Source organism: Symphalangus syndactylus, chromosome Y (genome assembly GCF_028878055.3).
Source record: "Symphalangus syndactylus isolate Jambi chromosome Y, NHGRI_mSymSyn1-v2.1_pri, whole genome shotgun sequence".
Classification (NCBI taxonomy): domain Eukaryota; kingdom Metazoa; phylum Chordata; class Mammalia; order Primates; family Hylobatidae; genus Symphalangus; species Symphalangus syndactylus.
In genome coordinates, this window is record NC_072448.2 from 20,839,552 (window position 1) to 20,854,791 (window position 15,240).

At 41.0% G+C, this 15,240-nt stretch overlaps 1 protein-coding gene across 1 annotated transcript; it reads left to right on the plus strand.

Annotated features, from left to right (window-relative positions):
- The first annotated feature begins 2,010 nt into the window (after positions 1–2,010).
- Positions 2,011–14,722, plus strand: LOC129476701 (RNA-binding motif protein, Y chromosome, family 1 member A1-like). The gene is made up of 10 exons (XM_055269585.1): positions 2,011–2,144; positions 4,157–4,269; positions 4,776–4,879; positions 7,897–8,074; positions 9,983–10,135; positions 12,143–12,257; positions 13,219–13,329; positions 13,747–13,857; positions 13,942–14,030; positions 14,438–14,722. Exons 1-10 carry the CDS (start codon positions 2,041–2,043, stop codon positions 14,635–14,637), a joined length of 1,278 nt encoding a protein of 425 aa, XP_055125560.1. The 5' UTR covers positions 2,011–2,040; the 3' UTR covers positions 14,638–14,722.
- The last annotated feature ends 518 nt before the right edge of the window (positions 14,723–15,240 follow it).

Here is a 15,240-nt window from a genome sequence, read left to right on the forward strand (position 1 = left end):
GCACGGAGAGTGGGGGGCAGGATACCTTCCCTTCCAGGTCCTCTGTCTCTGTCTGGCGTGGGGGGGCACCATCACAGCTGTGGTGGTCTTGGTGGCGGGTGGAGGCAGGCCCAGACAGCTTTCGCTGACCAGGGGCTGGCACTGAAGAAGTGGGCAGGCGGCTGGGGGCCGCTGTTGTGGTGTGAGGCGACTACTTGCTCAGGGTTTCTGAGCTGCTGGAGGCCCTCGTGTGCTGGGTGCTGGACAGGCTCTGCTGCTGTCTGGGTGTGCGGTCTCTCCTTCTCCTGGTCTCCCTGAGGGGTGCACGTGTCCACCCCACGGATCCACTGTGGGTAGAAGTAGCTGCAGGGCTGTGCCTGGCTCTCCCCAGGGAGCTCGAGTGGTTTCAAGGGAGGTTACATATGCTCAGGGCCTAAACATCTTTGCGTGCAGCGCTGGCAGGGGGAAGAAATTGTCTGGGGAGATAGTGCCTGCCTTGCAGAGGACAGCAATCCCATGCACAGTGAAACCGAGTCTCGAGCACCTTGTGTTTCTGGGGTAAGCCTGCAGGACACAGGCACGGGGAGCAGGGAAGTTCCATGGCTGGCATGGGCATGCAGACTCCCCTTCCTCCAGGGACTTTCCCAGTGAAACGTATCCTTCAACTTCCTGCTCTTATGAAGGGTCCTTGGCGCTGCTATTCTCCCTCGTGAGTGCTGTGCTTGGCTTCCTGGCCCTACCACGTGCCCTCAGGGCACATGCAATTAAGCTGCCCTCGTACCTGCATGCGCCTGTTCTCGATTCCCCTCGTTGTCCCCCATGTCCTGAATCCTGGCTGACCCCCGGTGCCTACCACCCTGTTTCCCCCAACCCCGCTCCCGGGAGCTCAGCGCCCATCCCCTGCTGCCAGCCATCCCGAATTGGCAGCTGCAAGGATATGGCTCTGGCCCAGAAGCCGGGGATGCCCTGCGGCCTGGGACATTCACGTAGCCCAGCTCCAAGTGAAGGACGTCCAGCGAGTCTGTTGCTGGCCGGGGCGTACTGGGGCCAGGGCCAGGCCGTGCCTGCAGGTCCTCCTGCTGCGGCTCCACACTGGCCTCCTCCTTGGCCACCACCTCCATCTCTGCAGTGATGACATCCCCCACTAGCATGCCTCTTCCCCCAGGGTTGCCTCCCTGCTCTGGGCACAGGCCGACCTCTCCTGCACAGCCTCCAGCCTTAACATGGTGCCCTCCTTGAGGCTCCCACAGAGCAAAGCCTGTGCCACCCACCCCACACCCCCCGGGGCCCCTCGACTCTGGAGACGACTCCCGGAGAGGCGTGCGGGCCTTGCCGTGCTGAGAAGCACGCCCCACGCCTATGTGGAACAGGGTTCCGGAGGAGCCCCACAGGGCCCTTAGCCCGCCACACTCAGAATGGGGCTCAGATACCCAGCAGGGTTAGCTGCGCACAGCAGCCCTGGAGTTGGAGGCCAAGGCCCTGGCTTCCAGAGCCCCGCTAGCAGGCACCACGGCCACCGCTGTACTTGCGAGAGCCTCTGCGCCAGCAAGGCAGTGCACGCGGGTCACTGGATTGGCGACTATGGCAGTTGGCCTCCGGTGTTCCCAGGGCACAGGATGAGAAGTCCTTTGGAATGCCCCTGTGAGTACAGCATCCTCAGGGAGGAACCATGAAACTCAGTCTGTATTTGCCTAGACCTGGGAGAGAGAATTCTTGCAGGGTTTCAGCTTCTGGTGCAGACGAATTCCACCTCAGCAGTGTACCAGTCGACTTTAGTCCCACGCACCCGCCCTGCCCCAATCCCCCAAAGCCACCGCCGCTGCCCTCGCCCCAGCGGGCAGCGCTGGTCCCTCTCTCTCTCCCCTCTGTTTCGGCAATATTCAGTACCAACAGCCTATCCTGCCTAATGAAGTGAGATGTTTCATGTGTTCCCTGTGGTTTAATGTCTCGCCACACTCAGGAGGACCACAATTCCAAAGGGCTCCCGTCTCCTGCGTGCCTGAATCCACCGCCACCTGGCACAAGGCACAAGCGGCATCTCAGAAGAGTTACCGCGAGAGGATGGAGCTGCAGGCCAGCCAGGGGCGGGGCGCCTCAGGACACGCAGGCAGCCTTCGCAACAACTGGCCGACGCCCACCGCCTTCGCAATGATTGGCCGCTGGAGGTAGGCGGGATTTCCGGGCACGTCTTCCGGCGTCCGTCCCTCTCAGGTTAGCGCCTGGCGTCGTTCGTGCGGTTGGCCCTGTGGTGTTCCGAAGCCGGATCCGTACGACCTGAGGGCCAGGCGAACCTCAGGCTCTTTGTCCGACTAAAAAGCGCCGTATTTGCTGTTGCTCTGGACAGCTCGGTCTCTCGGCAAGAATAGAAAGCAAAGGTTTGGGATTTTGTCTATACAAGGGGAGGGGTTTGCTATGTGTGGGTGTTGAATTACGGGAGGAGACAGTGGGGAGAGAACTCCTTAGTGCTATTAAGAAACTCATTTTCGTTGCACTCATTCATTTTTCTTGAGGATTCTACCTTTAACTACCTACTATGTCCGACTAGTTGTGGGAGATGGTGCTAAGGCGCCATTGTTTTCATGTGCACTTTTTGTTAAAGCGGGTTTTCTCTGTGAATGTGGTCATAATTCAAAATACAGGCAATAGACTTAACCACTGCGATTAAAAAGTTACACTTTTGGTTAGCACATGTCACGTGTCTGATTTGCTTGGAAGAAATTATCAAATTTGGACATAAATGGTGTAACTTTAGGGTATGTAGAAATATGGGGCCATAAATAATCTCAGTTTAGCCTTTAATTGTCTCCTTCGTTGTAGGGCAGTATTTGAAACATGTTTCATGTATCTTTGGCACCGTAAATAATTTAAACCGAATAAGTGGGTATAATCGAGATAAATGGAGTTAGGTAGCCTAAAACGGGAACAAAATTGATGCGCTTAAGTTATTCTGTTAACCTGGCACACTGACTTACTCCTGTAATCCTAGCATTTTGGGAAGTGGAGGTCGGAGGATGGCTTGAGGTCAGGAGTTTGAGACCAGCCTGGGTAACATAATGGACTCTTTCATTGCTATTTTCGCATCAGGGACTGGTTTAGCGGAAGACAATTTTTCCTCAAACAAGGGTTGCGCAGGGGAAGAAGGCGGCGAGGTGGACACGTTTGGGAGTGGGGGCTGGCGGCAGGTCCCCAAGGGGCACGTGGTGGGGCGGGTCTTCCGGTAGGAGCCATGTGACAGAGGACAGGTGGGGCAGTGGGGCTGCCACGGGGACAGGGAGGGGCAGCGAGGGAGTAGGGAGGATGGTTTCCGGATAAAACTGTACCACCTCAGGTCATCCTCAGGCGTAAGTTACATTCTCCACAGACAGGTATTACATGTCATCCTCCGGCATCACATTCAAGCCACAGAAAGGTACGGGTTGAAGACTAGGGTTTGAGGATCTTTGACCTATTGTATATTTCAACTCACTAAAAGATTGTAAAAATATTTAAAATATTCTCTCCCGAGAAGATTTTAAGTAGCTTGATTTAATCTTTTATCCAAATATCATGCTGAGTGTGGTGATTCAGCCTTGAAATCCCATCAGTTTGGTACTCCCAAGCCGGTAGAACACTTGAGCCCAAGATTTGGAGACTCGCTTGGGCAATCTGGGGAAACCCTTGTTTATTTTTAAAAACAGAAAAAATTGCACGGCTGTGGTAGAAAGCCCCTGTAATACTAGCCACTTGGGAAGCTGAGATGTGGGAAGATCAGTTGAGGCTGGGTGGAGGAGGCTGTGGTGAACAGTGCACTTTGGCGACAGGAGATAGGCATCTCAAGAAAGAAGATATTGCAAAACATCACACGGTAGCTCATAAATAGATAGTTTTCAAATAAAATTATTTAAATGGGGGTATTCTTCATATTGCAACTTAGGAAAATTATGATAGCTTTTCTTATCTAATTTTTAGAAATGAGGTTTTTGTCAGGTACAGACTAAAATGCAGCAGTTGTCCATGAAGTTAGTGCCCCTTTGCTCTGAGTGTTACGAATTTTACATATTTGAGGTAAGAAATACTAAAAATATGTCACGCTCGGGAAGGGAATTTTACTTGGATTTTCAACACAGTATGTAATAAGATTTTATATTTTTAGCTTATTTATTTTTACCTAAATATAGATAGTTTTTTACCATTACAGCACAATGGTAGAAGCAGATCGTCCTGGCAAGCTTTTCATTGGTGGCCTCAATAGAGAGACCGATGAGAAAATGCTTAAAGCAGTATTTGGGAAACATGGTCCCATATCAGAAGGTAACTCTTAAAACCGTGCGTGTGTGTGTGTGTATGTGTGTGTGTGTGTGTGTGTGTGTGTGTGTGTATTTTCATATGTATATTTCAACATGTATGTTTAAAATCTGTATGTTACGTATATATATATATATATATATATATATATGTTTTGAAAAGATATATTTTTTTCAAAGTTCATTGTATACCTACATTAAAATGCCTTATCTGTTTTAAACTCTTATTTTGTAGTACCTGTTTGATATTTGGAAAATTCTCATAGTACCAGGTTAAGGTTCTATGGAAAGGATAACCTACTATGTAGAAAGGAAAATGAGGAAAAGTAAATGTGTTGTGGAGTTCAGGAACAAACTGGAATAAAACAGACTGACTATAGGGGTGGCTCAGTATTAAGAACAATAATAGTGACGTGAAATGCAATTATTTTTTAGTTTGATGTAATAACTTTCAGATGGTTAGCACCTTGATGAGTCCGTTATATTAATGTAAAATGTTTTCATGTATTTGAGTTCTTTTGATAAAGGATCGAACCAGCAAATGCAGAGGCTTTGCATTTATTACTTTTGAGAACCCTGCAGATGCTAAGAATGCTGCCAAAGATATGAATGGAAAGGTAAGAGTCCCTTATTATGAATATTCTTACTCTGTTCTTCAATTAACAGTATTTCTGGGTCCTTTTAATATTACTAAACTTTCGAAGATAGTAGAATGTCATATGAAGCCATCCTCTTCTTTGTGCCATATACCTGCAAGTGTAGTTGGAAGGGTATTGGAATTAACATTATATAAATTAATTTATGGTAACCTTTTTCTATGTTTGTATTTCAGTATGAGTGTAAATAGATTTTAAAAGGTTTCGAAGAGCTTTAAAACTTATAAGGAACCCTCATGTAAATGATAGTAATAAGTCAATATTTATTACATGCTGTTAATTGAAGTACTTCCAATTCATGGAAATACTTTTAGAGCATAGACAAACTGTAGATTGATATCTAGACAGACTCACAAGAAGGAAAGATTCTTTCTTTCTTGAAGAATATATTTTCTGAAAATATATTCTTGAGAAAGTATATTTAAATAAGACCTTTACATTTAAGGAAATGTTAAGTAGTTGAGAATAGAAAATAATATGAGAACATTGAAGTCAGATAACAGAAGAAGTAACTGACATTTTTGCCGCATCCTTGCTTTTTCTCCTAAGGACACTTCTTTCCTGTCACCAGAGTGAGTTACGTAACATGAATACCTAATGACTCCTTTCTCCAGTGTGTTTGAGGACTTGTTTTGATTCAACCAATGGTCTCCTGTCCTGTTGAGTCTTAAATCTAGGGATTGTGTGTTTAGTAAAGCGTTAAACTTTCATGTAACTATATTAATTATTGAATTCCTTTACATTGTAGTCAAGATCATTTCCTTCTGTGCCCTTTAGTGCTTCTTTGCTTTATGACATTATCCCCATCATGCCCTGCATGGTGGCTCCTGCATGTAATCCCAGCACACTGGGCGGCCGAGAAGGGCAGGTCACAAGGTCAGGAGAACGAAACCATAATGGCCAACGTGGTGAAACCCTGTCTCTACTAAAATCCAAAAGAAAGGAAAATTAGCCACATCTGGTTGTGTGCGCCTATAGTTCCAGCTACTCAGTAGGCTGAGGCAGGGAGGCAGAGGTTGCAGTGAGCCGAGATCACGCCGATGCACTCCAGGCTGGCCACAGAGCAAGAATCCGTCTGAAAAGTAAATAAGTAAATAAAATGAAAAAGTTAACATTATCCCAATCTGTTTTTAGCTCCTGTTAGTCTTTACGCTGTCCCCAAAATGTTTTTTGGACTTCTTGAGAATTGTCCTTCCCCTCGTATGTCTCAGAAATAATAATTGATGCTTCAAAAACAATATAGATTTCATATTTTCTTCCTCATTGCATATTGTAGGTATTTTGTACTCACTGTACTATATATTAATATATTGATTGTGAAATTGTATATATTGCATATTTAAGTCTTCCTAATTGCTTTTATTTCTGTTACATCTAGCACACTTCCTGGCACATAGCAGAAAGTACATTTTTATTCACTCTTATAAATTAATATTTTAAGCTGTGGTAGAAACCGAAAGTTGCTTTTGGTTCATGGCTTTGTGGTAGGTATGGAGATAATTTTGACTTATGTATAGAAATCTATGATAATTTATTTTTTCCCTCAAGTTTTCAAGCAAAACAGCAGATAATTTGTGAAAAGTTTTTGTTCGTTTGTTTGTTTTTTAAGATGGAGACTCGCTGTGTCCCTAGGCTGGATCGGAGTGGGGCCGTCTTGGCTTACTGCAACCTCCGCCTCCCGGGTTCAAGCGATTCTCCTGCCTCTGCCTCTGAGTACCAGGGGCTACAGAGGCGCGCCACCACGCCCAGCTAATTTTTGTACTTTGAGTGGGGATAGGGTTTCACCCTGTTGGCCAGGATGGGCTGTATCTCTTCACCTCATAATCCACCTGCCTCAGCCTCCCAAAGTGTTGGGATTACAGGTGTGAGCCACCACACCCGGCCAATGTTATTTCTAAATTACTTCATCTCACATATTTTATTGTGTTAAATATGAATGTTGTATGCACATAAATGTTAAGATAGCCAGTAAAGGAGATTCTTAGAGTTTTCAGGTGGAATTAACAGTTAAGGAATTTTGGCTGACTTGAGAACACGGGGAAGGAAGCAGCCATGGGCAAATCTGGGGAAAATATTTTGAGCCCAGAAATAACGAAAGAAGTTTCAAGGTAGGAACAACTGGCGATGTGGCTTCAAGAGGTCTTGTCAGGGATTTAAGTCCTTCCTCCAAATAACAAAAGCCATGTAATTTTTAAATCTCGTTATTAGCTGAACTGCTTTCAAAAATTGCTGTGGCCTGTAGAAAAGATTACAGTGAAAAATGTTATTGTGAAGTTAATTAGGATATTTAAGCATTTCTGAGAAATTACATGAAGTACTATATTACGAATTGTTTTTTAGGGGCACATCTAAGGCAATATAAGAAATGAGTAAGGCAATATAAGAAATGAATAAGGCAAAAATCTTTAATGAGATCAAACAAGGATCACATTTACAGAAACATTTTTAGAGTAAATGTAGAATTGTAAATCATATGGGGACATTTTATGTAAGTGTTAGCAAATCCAACAAGAAACAACTTATAATGACTAATGTGACTAATCATTCTGAAAAAGTAAGCTCATTTTTTAAAAAGGACACAGGTTTCGTTGGGACAGTGAAACTTTAAATGAGTGATGTGAATACAAAGATGAAGTGGATTATATATTGTAAAAAACAGATGTGCCCCATTCCTCCATAGAATGTGTGATGGGTGAATCTTTTTTTAGGTTTGAGTTTTTTTTTTTTTTTTTTTAATAATGGAGAAGTTTTCAAGGAATTTGAATAATTGAATTTGTGTTTGATCCCTTAATGGAAGGCATGTGCTCAGTAAATGTCTCAAATTTGGCATTGCGAAAGATGTGTTCATTTTAGGAGTAAAATAATTTCCTTTTGGAGAGAATACCTCAAATTGAACTATAGTTGATGCAAAAATGTTTGTAAAATGTGCTTACGTTAAATGTGCCAGTGGTAACTGATAGTACCGTTAATACTTGTAGTGTTTGGATGGAAAAGCAATAAAAGTAGAACAAGCCAAGAAACCATCTTTTCAAAGTGGTGGTAGGTGGAGACCACCAGCTTCCTCAAGAAACAGAAGCCCTTATGGAAGTCTGAGATCTGCAAGAGGAAGTAGTGAAGGAAGAAGAGGGTGGCTTCCCTCCCATGAAGGACACTTAGGTAATGTTTTAAAATATAAAGATGGAACCATAGGACTGAAAGAAAATAAGGTTGAAGATATCGAAATTTCTCAATTTTTTTATTTCCTTTATGGACAGAAAATTAACTTATTGATAAAAAGCAAAATTATTTGTGAGTACTAAAGGTGTATTATAAGAATGATTGAAGTAATATCTAAAATTTGTTTTAAAATTGTAATAAGTTTGCATTGAAGTAACACACAATTCAAACTGAGTTGTGTTTATGAATGCTGATTGCCTGTACTTAACCGGTTTTCTGCAGAACTCATTTATGTGGATTATATTTTAAGAGTTTTCTACTTTGGGGCCCAGAACTTCATATCAGTTGTATTATCAAAGGACGATGTAATACTTAAAACTTTCCAACAGGAAAAAGTAACTCAGTACTTAAGATTGATTTTGCAGTATTTGTTTCCTTGTGTATACACGTGCCAACATCTATGCAAATCTATTGCTTTGTAATTTTGATAGGGAGAGTTTGTACATTGGTCCGCCATAAAGCATTTTCAATTTAAGAAATGCAGAACTTTAATTTCTGAAAAGAGTCTGTGACTCTGGAAAGGTGTAAAAACGACTGCTTCACAGACACGTATGTACCTTTCTTTGCTGGAGGACGAGTCACTGAAAATGATATTTATTGAGTGATTTACCTAACAGAAATGAGGGGTCCATTTTGACATATAAAAGAAAAACAAACCATCTATTTAAAAAAAAAAGAAAGAAAGAAAAAGCTGTTGCATGGGCTGTGCGAGGTGGCTCACGCCTGTGACCTCAGCACCTGGGGCGTACAGGGCAGGTGGACCAGGAGGTCAGGACTTCCAGACCAGCCTGGCCAACATGGTGAAACCCTGTCTCTCCTAACGATACAAAAAAATGAGCCTGGTTTGGTGGTGTGCACCCGTAATCCCAGCTACTCGGGAGGCTGAGGCAGGAGAATCACGGGAACCTGGGAGGCAAAAGCTGCAGTGAGCCAAGTTTATGCCATTGCACTCCCGCCTGTGTGATAGGGCAACAGTCCATCTCAATAAATAAATAAATAAATAAAGCTGTTGGTTAACTTGTATTATCTATTAACCGACCTTCAAAACTCTAACAATTAACTTGGAGTTTTAATCACCAGATGTGTAATTAAGTGGAGATGTTTTTTCAAGTTGAAATTGCAGTGTTTGCTCCATTTTAAGATGCATAGCTTCATGGTTATTTTGTCTCCATTGATCTTGAGGGTGAGGTTCAATTATACTCTGCCACGTACGAGAATGTGTATATATATTCTAACCTGTAACATCACCTGGCAATTGGCATATATCTACGTTTTTGTAGATATATAAAATACTTTTATATTATTTAACATGCAATTCTTAAAGACTAAAAATTTAGCATAGTCTAATCTGAAAATTAGTGTCTCGTAAGGGAATTTTAAGCATTCTATATTGTGTTCACAGATTTTAGAGACGATGTATTTTCCTGATATGTCACTTCTTGGTATTGGAAATATTTGAGTTTCTTTGGATGGAATTTAGTTTATCTTTATGATATGCTTTGAATATTTTTCCTCATTACAGAATGATATAAACAGTCATTTATCATTTTTCTTTTAATATTTTTATGCATATTATATTCATATATTTTGCGGATAGATTTCTGCCCCCTGTTTTCCCACATCTCTGTCTCATACCAACATATTATGATACTTGAGTATGTTTCTAGATTTTCTACATGGACGTTTATTGCTTGAAGTGTAGTAATATCATGTAGGAATGCTAATTTTATTAGCTTAGACAAATGTGAATTTGTTATAAAATGTAGAAAATATTTGTAAACAACTAAAACTCAGCCATTTAAGAAACAGTGATGTTAGTTAACTAAAAAGATTTTGTTTGAAATACAGATGATGGTGGATACACTCCTGATGTCACGATGAGTTATGCCAGGGGACTCATTGCAGTGAAAAGAGGTCCCTCTTCAAGAAGTGGAGGTCCTCCTCCTAAAAAGTCTGCTCCTTGTGCTGTGGCAAGAAGCAATAGTTGGATGGGAAACCGAGGTAAATGCTACCGCTACCTGACAGAAAGACCATAGTTTTTGTATGAGTAAAAATGAGCTCTTTTACCTGAATGGTTAGCTTTAAATTCATAGAGCAAAAGAGAAGTGACACATACATGAGCGTAACTACTGATTGATAGCTTTTATTATAGTTTCTATCTCACTAGGTACATTTCAGATTTATGTTGAAGGAATACTTGAGCTCCCGATTGCAGACCAAAGAAGTGATTAGAGTGAGGCCAACATTCCTTTTAATCCTGTGTTTGGTAGAAAATTCCCCTTAATTTTTCTAAAAGTTCCTAGCAGTATTCTTTGATGGTAGACTTCTTCATGTAATTAATTCTTCCATTTCCTAGATCCCCTGGAATTGGTCCCCTGGTGTCCCATTCTAAAAATTGCTTGTTCAGTTACTTTGTTGGGTTGGAGTCTTGCCCTTACCAGGTGTGAGTGCACTGGTGAGATGATGGCATACTACAGCCTCAAATTTCTGGGCTCAAGAAATTCTCCTGTTTCAGCCTCCCGAGTTTCTGCAGCTACAGGCGTGCACCACCACACGTAGCTACGTTTTTTTCCTATGTTTTTGTAGAGAGAGGATCTGACTACGTTGTCAAAACTGTTGTTAAAGCCTGGGGCTCAAGCGGTCCAGCTGCCTCAGCCTTCCACACTCACTCACAGTGTGAGCCGCTGAGCCTGGCCATCCAGGTTCTGAGACCTCAGTAATGCGTATGTGCAAGGCATACTCACTGCTTATATGAAGATTCAAAAGAACCACAAGAGCATTTAGCAGACAAGGAGTCATTGGGCTGAAATATTATTTAAAAATAAATTTAAGGCTTGAAAGGTAGACATGTAGGAGTCCAAAATTCTTAAATTAAGTGGATATCACAGAAATGCAGAGTTGTGAAATACAGGTGTATGGAAGTCAATAATTGAGATTGTACCACGATGTTTAAGCATTAACCCAGGATCCTTAGTGTAAGATTTGAAATTGTTTGAGGAGAGCATTGAGAACTAAGCAACATGAGGTGAGCAGTAGCATTGAATAGAAGTAATATGTTTGAGAAGGCGAATTGTAAGACTGCAGACTGAGCAGAAGAAAACAAGACAGTAAAGACAAGTTCTTAGCAAGGAGGTTTAGGCAGAACAAATTAAAGTTCTTACTTAGTCCTCCATCCTAATATGGAGGAAATTAAAAACTGCCGTTTTCAATTTTACATTTCGTATGTAGAGTGTCGGTGAATGGAGGTATTTATTGGCTTCAGGATACCCAAGCCAACACATTTCCATTGGGAAATTAGCCAGTGAAGGTATCATATGTGAAACACTGACCTCTAAGGAATAGCAAGTGAAGAGTACCTTAAAGGAGAAAATTTTCTATTTTGAAATGGCAACAATGTTGTAATGACCCCTTTCATAGCATTGCTTATTGCAGTAAAAGCAAATCTTGGCCATCATTAGAAAATCTTCACTAGTCCATTTTAATTTGTCAACATTGAAGATAGAGCCAACCAGCTAGAGATGAGGGAGAACTTTTATGTAAACATTTAGCATATAGGCGTTCAAAGGTAGCTGTATTTATGTGTATGTGAGATGGACTGAATGATATTGGGAAATTCACTTTCTTCGGCTGAGAAAGGACAATGTATGTAAACTTTAAAATCAGTGAAGAGTTTGATGGTTTTACATGTTTTCCCTGTGTCATGAGTAGTCGTCAGTAATTCATATGAAAAGGCAAATAATAAGTAAGTAGTTATTAACCACTACAAATGAACTTCTACCTAAGAATTAATGTTCGGCTTCAGCTTCATTGGAAGAACTGGCCTTGTGGGAGCCTTTGGATTATCCAGAGCCATAAGAAGCATTCACAGTATCATGACTGTCTAGTAATTTAGGAAACAAAGAACGGAGTCACAGAAGAAATAATTTTAAAAAGTTATTTGAGAGAAGAGAAAATAGTGTTTCAGGTTTGGTGTTCTTTACATAATGTTCCATCATTTTAATGTTGAAGGTCCCATATCACGAAGAAGAGAGAATTATGGAGTTCCTCCACGCCGAGTAACAATCTCTTCCTGGAGAAATGGTCATATGTCACCGAGAGATGATGGTTATGCAACTAAGGATAGGTAAAGGAAAAATTAAAAAACACAGTTGATTTTTTTTTTTTACTGTTTTGATGAAATTCACGTAACAAAATTAAATATTATAAGATAAACAGTTAAGTGGTGGTTAGTACATTCTGTGTCATGCAACAACTACTTCCATCAAGTTCCAAAACATTTTCATCACTCCAATTTGAAACTCCAGCTACCAGTTAGGCAGTCCCTTCCGTTTTCTCCCTTTCCTCAGCTGCTAGCAAACACCAATCTGTGTTCTGCCTCTGAACTTACCTGTTGTGGGTATTTAATGTTAACGTGCTCAAACACGACATGACTTTTTGTGTTTGTCTCCTTTCCTTTTGCGTGATGTCCTGAAGGTTCATTTACATCATAGCACTTCACTTCTTCCACAGGCTGTTAAGCCATTATTTGATCTGGGATGTTTCCACCCCAGTATTTCTATGCACCAATATGTGTTTGAGTACACTTATTCAATTCTGGGTGTATATGAGTGGAATTGCTTGGTCCTGTGATAATTATGTTTGTTTTCTTGAGGAACCACCACATTTCTCCATGGTAGCTGCATCGTTTTCCATTCCAACCAGCATTGTATCAGCGTTCCAATTTACCTACATCCTCTCAATCACTTGTTATTTCCTGCTTTTTAAAATTTACTGCCATTCCAGTCTGTGTGTGAAATATGTTACCTTGTTTTGGATTTGAAATGCATTTTCTGCACCCATTAACTCATCACGCACATGTACCCTAGAACTTAAAGTATAATAAAAAAAAAAGAAATGCACTTTCTGAATCACTGAATATGAATGTCCATCCCATGCGCTTTTTGAGCATTCATTTGCCTATTTTATTTGGAGAAATATCTGTTTAGATGTTTGGCCTTTTAATTTTCTTTAAGTTGTAAGTTAGTCATATATTGGATACTAGAAGTTGAAAATTTAAAATTTGTTGCTTAAACTTACGCGCACAGAAATCATCCAAGTTCCCGAGAAACTAGGGATTATTCTCCACCATCTAGAGGCGATGCATACCGTGATTATGGTCATTCTACTCGGGATGAGCATGCCTCCAGAGGATATAGGTACTGTAACTTTTTCTGGATTTGTCAAATAGATTTCTTAAATTGTTCATTCCAGCTAACATTGTATCAGGGCTCCAGTTGATCTACATCCTCTCAAACACTTGCTGTTTCCTGCTTTTTAAAATCTATTGCCCTTCGTGTGTGTGTGTGTGTGTGTGTGTGTGTGTGTGTGTGTGAAGTGTGGAAGCTCCTTTTGGATTTGAAATGCATTTTCTGAACCACTGATTATGAGTATCTTTTTCATGTGCCTCTTGGGCATTTGGGCATTTTGGGCATTTGGGCTTTTTGGGCATTTTATTTGGGGCAATATTTATTTAGATGTTTGGCAATGTAATTGTGTTTAAGTTGTAATTTAGTTATGTTTTGGACACTAGAAGTTGAAAATTTAAAATTTGTTGCTTAAACTTGTGCACACAGAAATCATGGAAGTTGCCGAGAAACCATGGATTATGCTCCACCACCTAAAGACGATGCATACCGTGATTATGGTCATTCTAGTTGGGATGAATATTCCTCCAGAGGATATAGGTAGTATAATGTTATCTGGATTTATGAAATAGATTTCTTAAATTGTTCGTTCTGACATTAAAAAACTTTTCTTTTTCAATTTAGTTATTGCGATGGCTACAGCGAGGCCCGTGGTAGAGATCACTCCGAACATGTAGGTGGAAGTTCTTATAGAGATGCATTTCAGAGATATGGTAAGGGTCCAGGATGGATTTGTAAATTACAGAATTTTATTTAATAGACCAGATTGTTATTTTAATGAAATTCTAAGGAAAATTATAAAGGACATATGCAACATGTTTAAGTATTGAGTATTCATAACAGTATAAAGCATAGGGAATGATATGAAGGTGAGAACTTCAGTTCACGTTAAGAAAATGTGACTCAACATTTACTTTAGAATGAAGGTTGTTAAGCTTCAAAATAATGCTCTTACACTTCTTTTAAATAAAACCTTCTGACCATTGAAGGCTTGATTAATATCCTGTCAACAAAGGCAGAGGAAAGCAGATATTTCCAAATAGTACTTTAATTCATGCTTTAATGATAGCAGTAAAAATGTTTAAACGTAGTCCAACATACTATTTTATCAACCCTGCAGGGGCCTCTCATGGTGCACCACCTGCACGAGGGCCTCGGATGTCTTATGATGGAAGCACCTGCCATGCATATGGTAATAAAGGAGATAGATATGGCAGAAGTCGGGAGAGTTACTCAAGGAGCTGTGGTGATTTTTATTACGGCGATCGTGAGCATGTTTGCGGAAAAGGCCGAAGGAATCTGCCTTCCTGCTCCTCGTGAAGCTTATGGTAGCTCAAGTTATGTGGCATGTACAGTAGATGGTGGGGAAAGTGGATCTGCAAAAGGAGACCTAAGTAGATATTAAAGCAAGTGTTCCAAATAATAGTTACTGCATGCCAAACCTTGTTTGCAAATCAGAAATTGAAATGTTATTTCTGCATCGTTACCTGCGTATTACTAAGAGAAACATATTGGTTTTGTGGAGAGAGGTAGATACTAACTTCCTCCATGAATGTTTTGAGGTATTCAAAGGAAAAGGAATTTTTTTCAAAGTGATTTCATACTTGTTGATGCTATTTGAAAAGTGTTTAGATGTAATATCTACCTTACAATTTTCACAATAAAATTTTACATGTAATGCGAAGTGCCTGGTGTTATTGGTTAGCGGCAAATGCTTAAAGCAAATTCAATAGGGGAGTAAATTGTGTAGTTCGTTGTACATTTCCCTTTGTTTCTTTGAACACAGATACAAAATTAAGCATCTGTTATGTCCCCCTTGCAGGCTGCTCAAGTTTTCTAATTAGGCTGTCTCTCTTTAAAAACTAACAAGGTTAAAATGTTTGAGAAGTCTTCAGAAAGACTACAAAACTGTCTGCCTCACCA